The sequence below is a fragment of the Benincasa hispida genome, chromosome 6 (genome assembly GCF_009727055.1).
Source record: "Benincasa hispida cultivar B227 chromosome 6, ASM972705v1, whole genome shotgun sequence".
Classification (NCBI taxonomy): domain Eukaryota; kingdom Viridiplantae; phylum Streptophyta; class Magnoliopsida; order Cucurbitales; family Cucurbitaceae; genus Benincasa; species Benincasa hispida.
In genome coordinates, this window is record NC_052354.1 from 25,031,817 (window position 1) to 25,043,930 (window position 12,114).

Consider the following 12,114-nt stretch of genomic DNA (forward strand, 5'->3'; position numbering starts at 1 on the left):
ATCGACCACTTCTTCAAATCATGCTAAAATTCTTACAATTCATGAGGCTAGTTGAGAATGTGTATAGCAAGGTCAATGACTCAGCAAATTCGTGAAACGTGTGGCTTATCTTCTAATAAAAATCTTCCAACAGTATTATACAAAGACAACACAGCTTGCATAGCCCAAATTAAAGGAGGATATATTAAAGGAGATAGAACAAAACATATGTCACCGAAGCTTTTCTACACTCATGAGCTTGAAAAAAATGACAACATCAATGTACAACAAATTTGTTCAAAGGATAATCTGGAAAACTTATTTACAAAGACTTTACCAACCGCAACTTTTGAAAAATTGGTGTACAACATTGGAATACGGCGACTCATAAATCTTAAGTGATGTTTTCACGAGGGGAGTAAATATGTTATATTCTTCTTGTTTATTTTATTTTATTTATTTATATATTATGTTTTATTTATTTTATTATTATATTATATTTTACTATTATCATATTCCGTTGTGCTCTTCAAATTTACAACACTACTCTCATTTTGATAATAGCACATTGTAATATGTAAAAAAATTTTAAAAAGCTACCACCATTCCAAAACATTTTTCTTTTAAGTTTTTGAGAGGAAAAAAAAAAAGGTTAGTTAAAGGAAATTCCATTATGGAGAGTGAGAAAGAGGCATATTTTTGGATCAAAACCCTTGTTATTTTGTCATCTCCGTTAGCCGCCTCACCCTAAACCTCCGAATCGCTCTCCATATTTCCATTTTTCATTTCAAGTTTTCAAGGTTGAATCGCCTCCATTTTTGTTTGTTTTTCTTTCGATTCTTTCTTGTAGTTCGATCGAAATTTGTTTCTGAATTCGTTGCTTTGATCGACAGTGAAGTTCCTGATGAAAATAGTGGTGAACTCGATTGAGAAGTGACTTGCGTTTTAAAAAATCGCGACTGCCATTACAGAATGTGGAGGTCGCTTGTGGCAGTGAGAGCTTCTCTATTTAGAGCTTCTCGGAGCTTAACCCGATCGTCAGATGTGCCCTTATCCGACTCTGTGGCTCATTTGCAACAGTCGATCACATCGGTTGTGGTTCCTGGCTCCTGTTTCTTCAGAACCCCTAGGTATTTTTCTCAACATTATTCATATTCTTCAGATTCTGGGCCATCGATAGAGGATTTTGAATCGATTTCAGCGGAATCGGTGAACTTTGGTGAAAGTGGTGATGCGCAGATTGAAAGCTGTGTAGCTAATGAGGAAGTTCGTGAGTTTGATGGGGAGTCTGTGGTTGTTGAGGGAAATAGTGATCTCTTGGTGGAGAATGTTGTAGTTTCTGATGGGATTGGGGAGGAAGTGGAGATTTATGAGGTCAATGTGGAGCAGTTAGAAAGTGTGTTGTCTCTACTTCAGAGTACTACTGATGGGTCTTTTGAATCAAGTCTTGATGAAATGAGATTGACTCTTCATGAGGATTTTGTCCTCAAGGTGTTTGAAACCCCACATATTTTGGGTGAGAATTTGATTCGGTTTTTCCGCTGGGCTGTGAATAGTCATCCTGAGTTCAAAGTAACTACTCCTGTTGTAGATGTTCTTGTTCGCTTAGTTTGTGGTGATCTACGGCAAAGAGACGCTTATTCTTTGTGGGAATTAATTAAAGAAATTGGTGGAAAGCAGAGTGGTTTGCTGAATGCTGACATTCTTAATCAGTTGATAGCATTTTTTTCAAAGTTGGGAAAAGGAAAAGCTGCTTTGGAAGTGCTCGACAGTTTTGAGGTTTTGGGCTGTGTTCCTAATGCTGAATCTTACTATTTTACGATTGAAGCTCTTTGCAGGCGCTCTTCTTACGATTGGGCTTGGCCGGTTTGCGAGAAAATGCTTGATGCTGGAAGCATGCCTGAAAGTAATAGAGTTGGTAAGATCATATCATGGTTTTGCAAAGGAAAGAAGGCAAAAGACGCCCATTCAGTTTATTTACTGGCAAAGGAAAAGCGTCTGGACCTACCTCAGTTTTCTATGAATTTCTTGATTAGTTCTCTTTGTCGGGATGATGAAACTGTCGAATTGGCTCTGGAAATGTTGAACGATTTCTCAACAGGGGAACGGAAGCGTGCCATTAAGCCATACATGGTGGTCATCCGTAGTTTGTGCAGGATCAAAAATACCAGCAAAGCTAAAACTTTGCTTCTAAAGATGATTGCTGAAGGACCACCTCCAGGAAATGCAGCTTTCAATGTTGTCATTAATGGATATTCCAAAGCTGGTGATTTAGGGGAGGCAATGGAACTGATAAAACTGATGGAGAGTAGAGGATTAAAGCCAGATGTTTATAGTTACACTGTCGTTATTAGCGGTTATGCAAATGGTGGTCAAATGAAAGAGGCGTACAAAGTCTTGGATGAGGCAAAGAAGAAACACACTAAGTTGTGTCCAGTAACCTACCACACCCTCATCCGTAGTCACTGCAAACTTGAAGAGTACGACTCGGCATTGAAATTACTGAGTGAGATGAAAGACTTTGGAGTGCAACCAAATGCAGACGAGTACAACAAGTTGATCCAATCTCTTTGCTTGAAGGCTTTAGATTGGAGAACAGCAGAGAGATTGTTTGAAGAAATGAAGGCAAATGATTTGCATCTGAACGGTATTACAAGGGGTCTTATACGAGCAGTCCGGGAACTGGAAGAGGAAGAATTGCCGACTGAAGAATTGAGCATTGCAGCTTAGGCGCAACTGAATGGAAGGAAGCCTCTTCTAGTCTCTCTCACTCGTGAGTTATACTTGTTTTTTGTTGGGTGACATTGGATGTTGCTAATAATGTTTATTGTCTTGTTCTATCCTATTTCTTGTTATGTCAACGAAATTTTGTTTCAGAAGAAAAACCCAACACCCCGTAATTCTCTCTTAGACACAAGATAGTTTCTTGAGTTTGAAGCTAATTCTAATTCCGCTTCAATGTTTTCTTTTTGCTATATTTGCAAATTTTGAGAAATCATTGCTATATTTGTAAATTTGAGAATACCTTTTTGCTATTCTTGCAAATGAAGGACCAATGAAGGTCCTAAGTAGAAGTGGGGATCGATCCCAAATCCTAATTTTTACAGAATATGGATCTTACAGAAAATAATTAGAAGAATTATGCATTTAATTGAAGTTTTACTGCATGCTAATATGAAAAAGAGAAAAAGAAATTGAGAAGAGAGAAAAATAGGATTCACCCTTGAAGATCCGATCTTCACGTATGATTCCTTTTCTCCAGAATTGATCACGAATCACAACGTATTCAAAATTCTAATGGTCACCACCAAAAGTTGGTGGTGTGTTACTTCTGTGTGGGCTTGTGGATTTTGTAGGGGGAAAGGATTGAGATTATTGAGAGAGGAGGAGAGGGGATCTTTTTTTTTCTCATAACTCTTTTCTGTTGTGTCAAATGCTTCTCTGTGTCAAAAAAACAAGAAGCCTAATCCCCTATTAATTTGAGAGAATGGGGAATGTCAGTTATTTCCCTCCATTAATTTAAAAAATTAAAATTCAACGATATAATTTATAGTTTTCTTTCTCTTATCAATGACATTTAATATATATAAATTTTATTTATATTAAATTTAATTATATGAACCAAATTCATATAATTTATATTTAAATCATATTCAAATATTTATTTTCTCTCAAATAAGTTTTATATTATAATGTATCTGATAGGATAAACAAACGTTCAACGGAAACAAACAGAATCAATAAGCATTTTAATTACATTTAATTTGAGTTCTAAAACCATGCTAAAACATATTTTCTAGAGGTGGGTTTTAAGTAACATACATTTGTTCAATTCCTCTAAATCTAGGTTGCTTTTCACGTGATTTTAGTTTTGATTCGTGAACCACTAAGAGATCTTCTTTACTATTTTCAGTCTTGAATTTGAGTGGTGGAACTCCAAATTTGAGTGAATTTGTGAAGGAAAAGTAGGTTTGGAGGTGATGAACTAGCCTATCTGCATAAATTCATGTTAGTAGAAAAATGTTTCCACTAACGTCCAATTTCCAATTTTAATATTTTTCAAATTCTTAATTTTCATCTTTTAATTAATTCTCAAATTAATTAAAAATCAATTTGATTAATTCACAATTAATCAATTTCAAAATTTCAAAATCCAATTTCTCGAATTGAATTGAAATTGGAAATTGATTTGATTTTTAATTAAATATATTAAATTAAATAGAATAATTATTTAATATCAAACATTAAATTAATCACACATCTAATTTTAAACATGAATCCTATTCATGTAATTAATATTTAAATCAATATTTAAATATTATAAACTCTTCAATTTCGTTTAATTTCAATAAATTAAACGTTAGTTATATCAAATATAATTATACAAATCTTATTTCGAATTTGAACTTATTCAAAAATCAAATTTCAATTTGAACATTTTCAAATTAAAATTCAATTTGAACAATTTCAAATTGATATCATTTCAAATTCACTCAATTTATTCAAGGTGTTCATGTTTTACAAGCTAGTAAAGATATCTTATGGACCAACAGATCATGAGCTCCAACGATTTAAGATTAATTGCCTAAAACTCTTTATGCACTCTCCTCACTGTAGATATATCTGTGTCCACTTGATTTAACCATAATGAGTAAGTCGACACTTCACAGGTTGTTCACAATAACGGTTGGGTTAATATGTTGTTTTACCCCGAAATTACGTCTTACTCCTTAAGTTCCACTGATTCTCTAATGAACAATTGATTTGTGATCCAATCACCATATCGGATCCCTCTCAGGTCAGTAAAAGGGTAGGACCCCTTGTTCAAGATCTAGATTCAGTACTTAAGAGAACAACCTTTCTCCTATCCCTCAATCGGGTAGGCGTGAATTCTATCTTGCACCCTATGTCCTCAGCTATCTACCTGATCTTATCCCTAAAATGGGAGACTTATTGAGCCGGCGCTGTTGAGCCAACCCTTACTTATGCAAATCTAAAAATAATCTCGAATAAACAGGAGTCCATAGTTAGCTCAAGATTAAAATCGAGTTACCTAGGTCATCTAAGTGAAATAGTCAGTCTTAAACAGTAAACAACAAGTAAGAGTGACTTATTTCTGGGTTCGATCTTACGCAAACTCATTACATAGGACGCTTCCACTCCTCATGTTAATACATGAACGAATCAGGATCACTTCGTTTGTAGCACCTTTACAACAAATTGTAACAAATACAGAGGGTTGCATCCAATAATGTTACTAGAATAAGGCACCCAATCCTTATTTGTATACTATAGACCGTTTTGGCTATTTACTCGAACTTGATCCATCTTTATGTCTCTAAATAAAGTTCAAGTATTCATATAATAGCCATGGATCTTAGTTTATTAGATTTAATCTTTACAAATGAAATTTATAGATTCAATAACAACTTTATTGAAGAAATATTGAATAATATCTTTATTGATAATAGAATATGTTTAACTTTAAAAACTACGAGTTTTAAGACATACAACCCATTAGTATCAAATACATTATAGTGATTATCATATATAATTAAATTAAATTAATTATATCACATATAATTAAATCTCTCAATTAATTTAAACAATTCAAATTAATCCAAAATTGATTCTCATTAATTTTCGTTGAGCTACAGGGGACCTCATGGACTTGTAGCTTGAAGCTCTAACGGTATGTGAACATTTAATTAAACTCCTTTATTAAATTATCACCATCTGTTAACTGTCGGGCACTCCACTAAAGATCGACAGCTGCACTCTTCACACTACAGATATATTTTTGTATTCAGTGGATATAACCAGTCAACAGTACAATGACCCTTCACAAATTGCTCGTAAGTACAGCTGGGCCAAAATTACAATTTTGCCCCTGTAGTTATATCTAACTTTTTCAGTACCATTGATCCCTCTAATGAACAATAAATCATAGTCCAACTATGACTAAACCTCTCTCGAGCTAGGAGAGAATGTGGCGCCACATTGTTCAAGCCTCGAAATCAGCCTTTAAAGGAGCAATTTATCTACTTTCCCCGACGTTGGGGAAGGAGTGAATTTCTTCTTGTGTAGCTGTGTTCCCAACTCCCCAATGAAACGAATCTCCAAAAAGATAGGTTTATTGAGTCAACAATCTGGTCATTCTCACCCATACAAATCAAAGGACCGCCTTCATAGGCAGGAGTTCACAACTCACTCAGGATTCAGGTCTTGTTACCTATGGTCATCCTGGTGAAATGTAAGTCTCTATTATGAACTGCGTTAAATAACAAGATTAGTCATTTCGTGATCCGACCTTATACAAACCTCTTGTATAGAATAGCTCCACTCACATGTCTCCACATGAAGCATTAGGATCAGATCATTTGTAGCACCTTACAAAAATTGTAACATTTACAAAGTGAGTCGTACTCATAGTGTCACCATGATAAGGTATCCAACCTTATCCATCTACTACAGACCATTTAGGTTTTCACTTAAATATGATCTACTTGTATGTCTCTACATACATATTTAAGCTACAAAAGATAACCTTAGATGTTAGTTCATTGGTTTGTGGGTTTAATGCTACTAAATATCAAATAAAATATCTCATATTTTATTAAATAAATAAAATGTTTGTACAATATAATTACAAACTAAAGAACCCTACGAGATTTAGGACATCATCCCCAACAGAAAATGCCTCTTAGAAAAAATTGTTAAATTATATTTACGTGTATTTTTAAATAAGTTATTAATAAACAATTATTTCTTTTTAAAATACAAAAATAAAACAAAATAGAACTATTTCAATGTATAATCTTATTTCGGTTAGAAAATATTGAATATTCATAAAATATTGTCAAATAAGTTAGGATAGTTGTTTAAATAGTAAAACTACTAAAAATACTTTCAAGTATAGTAAAATGTTACTATCTATCCGTAATAGACCACAATAGACTTCTATCACTGACACTGATAAATAGTGAAAGAAGCTAATAAATGGAAAAGAAGTCTATTGTAGTTTATTACAGATAGATGATATTTTATTATATTTGTAAAGAAGTTTGCGGTCTCCTCCTCCTCCTGGTCTATTAATAGATAATGACTTTGTTCATAATTTTGTTATCGTCAACTCTACACTAGACATTGTTATTGAATATGAAAATTTTGTTACTTTTAGATAGTTGTGATAGACATTATTCTATCACAGATAGAATTGATAGTAGTCTATCATTACTTATCAGTGATAGACCGTGATAGACGACTATCAATTGCCTATCAATAGATAATCATTTTGTTGTTAGTTATTGGTAGTTTTTTTGCTTTTAGATAGTTTATGATATATACACTAAACATTGTTATTAAAAATTTTGTTCCTTTAGATAATTGTGATATAAGTCTATCAATGTGTACTAGTGATAAAAACTTATAGAAGTCTATCATTGATAGAAACTGATAGAAATCCATCAATGTCTATCAATGATAGAAGGTGATAGAAGTTTATCATTGACACTATTAATGATAGTGATAGACATTGGCAGAAGTCTATCGGTGCCTATCAATGTTTTTTTCATTATTATTTCTGTAAATAGTTTGACATTTTTTTCTATTTGTAAAAATTTCTCTAATAAATAAATATATCTTCTTGAAATTGAAAAAAAAAAAAATCTGTTGAGGAATCTAATGGCAAAAATAGACGTAAAATTAAATGGAAAAAAGGAAAAAAAATGATGAATGGTACGTATAATACCATGGAAGGATATGTTAAGGACAAAGAGAAGAGCTAAAAATTATCCTCTTTTAGCTCCTTTTAATGTAGTACAGATTATTTAAATATTTATTTTATTTAACCTTTAACAAAACATACATCTATTTTCCCACAAATTTATGATACGCATGTATTTTATAACATTATGAAACACGTGCAACACATAAAGTATTCAACTAAACTTAGTATATATATGTTGATTTATTCTATTCATTTAATAAACATCTTAACAAGATATATACGTAATACATGCAATAAATGTCAATAGAGAAATAAAATAAAGAGAATAACTGAGTATCAATCAGGGAGATATATACCAAAAAAAAAAAAAAAAAAAAATCAAAAATAGGGCATAATGGTTAGAAAATGTATGCCTCAAATCTAATTATAAAAATTTTCAAATATTTGAAACATTTGTGAAAATATGATTTAAAAACAAGTCATTTTCCTAATAGCTTCTTTCAAGTATAATAAATTAAACCCTTTGTAAACTATTATGTTTGTCCTCCAAATCTTGTACTTTTACTTATATGATGAGAATGGTTTCTCCTAATATAAAAATTTCCAAAATTATGACTTAATTATTTACACCATATTTGATATTGTTTAAAGTTAATTATAGTACACAGTAATAGCAATGCATATTGGACACTGATATTAAAAAGTTGAAATTTTGATAGGGGAAATTTTGTTTTTCACCCAATTTCGAGAAAATTTTCTTGAAATCTTTTGAATTTCGAGAATTTTCGATTCTCTCCGTCTCGAGAAAATTTCGAGATTTTGAGAAAATTTTGACATTTCGAGAAATTTTTTTATTTTTTTAATTAACTATATTAGCTCATTCAAAATTTTCAATTTTATAGTCTTGATTATACATAATTTTATAGTTTCACCCGCCAAATGTCATTTTCGACAAAGGATTAAACCTTTTTTATGTGTTACTTTTTCTAATTTTCAATTTTTCTCAATTTTTAGCGTTATTTTTTACTCAAAACTTTCGTCGCTAAAGGAATCAGATTTGAAAAAACAAAAAAAAGTAACATATATTTAATTTTTTTTACCGCATTCAAACTTTTCTCATTAAATCTTCATATATTTCACCCAAAATTGAGTTGATAGTAGTTTTTTCTTTAACCACCCAAAACTTTTTCATGATTTTCACATCATTTCACTTCAAAATATTCCTAAACTTTATATTATTTTGTAATTATTTTTCATTTTTTTTAAATTTATGCTCTCGCATCAACATTTACAATAAACATCTAAATGTTGTCTTAAAATGGTCAATTATAGTCTAATTAAGCCACAATCAAAGTCTCATTAAATAATTATAACAATTTTCATCAATTTCCATAATATTTCTCAAAATTTCTATCAATATCAATATTTTCATAAAATTTGGACCTTGATATTTTCATCGACATTGATATTTCAAACCTTGAAAATAACTAAAAAAAAACCCTCAATATCTTGTATAGATTCAATAAGTAGTCAACGTATGTTTACAAAGCATTATCTTGGAGACAATTATTCTTTCTCATCATGATACGACTAATTCGGGTGGAACAACAATCTTGAACTACTTGGATCAGTAGAACTCTTGAATATTCACTCTCAACATAGCTCAAGATGGAAAAGAAGAAGAAGAAGAAGAAAAAAAAAAAAGACCAAGAAACCTCAATATCTTTTAGAGATTCAATAAGCAGTCGAGACACACTTACAAAGTGCTGTCTTGAAAGCAATTATTCGTTCTGCTCAGACTACAAATAAGACTACAACGATCATCTCCAATAAGATACAATGACTAATTCCGATATAACAACAATTTCAAACTACTTGAATCTAGTAGAATTCTTCGATACTTACTCTAAACTTCAAACAAGATTAAAAAGAAAAGAAAAAAAATAAATAAAGAAGAGAGAATAACTCTTCAAATTGGAATGAGATCCACTCAATAAAAAGAAAAGTTATTTCTAAGTTAAATGAGCAACTCTTCAAAATATAAAATCAAATCAAATAAAATAAGAATGGAAACATAGGTCAACATAACTCTATTGTGTAGTTACTTGACAAATTAAAACATAACTCATCAAATAGAAAGAAATTACAAATTTCACAAATGATAGTTAAGTTTCTAAATAAAACATCACCAATTGGATGTTTCAATCCAGTTTGAATGTTTCAACAATGACTTGATCCAATTTTATGTGTGAATACTCAATTCACTTTCTTTCACAAACTTTTTTTCTATCAAGTCCAACAAAAATTTCTTCACAAACCTTAAATTTTTTGGATGGTTATGTAACCCATTTTGAAGTCAAAAGAAAATTATGGTCAAATTGTCAAAAATAACACGTTTAAGTTTTCACTTTACAAAATAGTACAATTTTTTAAAACTCATTTAAATAGTTTTTCTAGGTCCATCTCACCCGAGATTGGCCATCGAGATTTTGTTATATATATATATATATATAACTTTTTCTAAACTTACCTATTATTTTGGGTCTTCTCGATACATCTCGTAAGAATTATATTCGCTAATTTTTCCAAATGTTATGTAATCTTCCCAAATCTTTCCAAAATTAAAAAAATTACACTAACAAATATTATACAATTTGGAGAAATTTGAAAAGACAATTGGTAAATCAGGTTAGAAATTCGTGTAATTATGTGGATCTCAATGTTAATCCCTGGCAAAATAACACCGAGATTTTATATATTTGGGCTTTCTCAGTGAAATCGGGCATAACTAATACTGAAATTCGATATATTTGTAGAATCTTCGGCAAGATTAACACTAACATTCAATATATATTCCAAAGTCTACTTTGATAACTGGAAAACTCATTTGGAATTTTGGTGAAAACATAAATTCTGCTAAAGATTTAAAAAATTATGAAATAATTTGATATAATATTTAGTAAAGATAACCAAATTTGGAGAAGATTTGAAAAGATATAAGCTATGGTATGAGATTTGGGAAGATTACATACAAAATTAGCAAAACCTTGGTATGTAATGTGGCGAGATTATTGAAAAAGCCCAAAGTAATCAATAAGTTAGAAAAAGTTGTTTTTTTAACTAAATCTCAGACAAAATGTACCAAGAAAAACTATTTTAACGATTTAAAAAAAAAAAAAGAAGTAACTTTGTAATGTGAAAATAATGATCAAACTGTCCCTTCCATGCATGTAACATACATTATTGATTACAGTTCACAAGGTGAACAAGATTGAGTTCTGAGTTGCATTTTATTTCAAGTTCTCTTGGTTAAAGAGTGTAAGTAATGAACTATCCTCTAAAGCAACTACCAAAAAACTAAGTAGTCATCTATAAAGTACAGATTTCAGCTAATCAGTCCTTAATCTTCTAGAATCATATATTTCTCTTGATAAAAGGATTTCTAGTCATTCACCAATTAAGGATAATCTTTCTAATTATGATTTAGATGGAGAATCAGTAGTTAGTACAAGTATTGAGGAACTCGTAGATTTTTAGACACAACCAAAATATGTTGACATTAATTTAGAGGGTTGCTTCGCAAATGATTTTGATACCTTATTTCAAAATGACGAAAATGAGCAAAAACTAGAAGAGTCAAAGAATCACTCATTATACCTACTAAATGCTCCTTTTTTATATAGAAAAATGTAGTTTATAGATGCAATCAAATTCAAATCGCTCATTTGATAGTCTAGTTAGGTGTCGTTGTTTAGGGGTGGAATTATTCTGTGTGAATTTCTGTGATCTTGAGACTAAGATCAAATGTGTTACTTTAAAAGGTTCTCGACTTTAGAACTGTCTGTGTTTTCTTCTTGTTCCAACCTTTTTCTTCTATTACTTCTTTTTTACCATTCTTTCTCCTCCTATATTCGTGCTTTTAACTCTCCATCCTCAATTTCTTCCCAAGTGCCTCAAAATGCCAAAACATATGTTTGTGTTAATTGTTCTCAATGTGTCCCAACAGCGTTCTCACATGTCCAATAATAAAAAAACAATAGACACGCACGAGTGTTTGAAACGTGTAGACAGCGTGCCCAACATCAACAATTTGTCATTATCTATGTATTAGTACTTTATTGTAATGGGTGGGTTGATGCATCTGAGATGAATTTTGATGAGATCCTTGAAATTGATTCGCTTGCCACACATAGCTCGCCTACTTAGGATTAAGTATTTCCCATGATAGCTCAATAGTAATTAGCATAAATTCTTTTTTTTTTAAATTAAAGGTTCAAATCTTCATGGCCACTTGTACTGAAAAAACACCAAGATGACAAGGATGAAGAATAAATTTAAATATACTAGTTCTCCTAAATAATACATATTGTGATAGGAAACATGAAATCTTAAAATGGCGATTGATG

General features: G+C 31.1%; 1 protein-coding gene across 2 annotated transcripts; it reads left to right on the plus strand.

Moving 5' to 3' along the window:
• The first annotated feature begins 621 nt into the window (after positions 1-621).
• On the plus strand, positions 622-2,993 carry LOC120080002 (pentatricopeptide repeat-containing protein At3g02650, mitochondrial). Of its 2 annotated transcripts, none has more exons than XM_039034513.1 (2): positions 622-779; positions 873-2,993. In XM_039034513.1, exon 2 carries the CDS (start codon positions 952-954, stop codon positions 2,707-2,709), a length of 1,758 nt encoding a protein of 585 aa, XP_038890441.1. In that variant the 5' UTR covers positions 622-779; positions 873-951; the 3' UTR covers positions 2,710-2,993. The 2 variants fall into 2 exon arrangements, with proteins under 2 accessions (XP_038890441.1, XP_038890442.1); XM_039034514.1 differs by having other exon boundaries at positions 661-1,109; positions 1,181-2,993.
• Positions 2,994-12,114: the final 9,121 nt, after the last annotated feature.

Excerpts from the sequence above, each read along its gene's own strand:
- LOC120080002 (XM_039034513.1), top strand. The coding sequence starts at position 952 with ATGTGGAGGTCGCTTGTGGCAGTGAGAGCTTCTCTATTTAGAGCTTCT.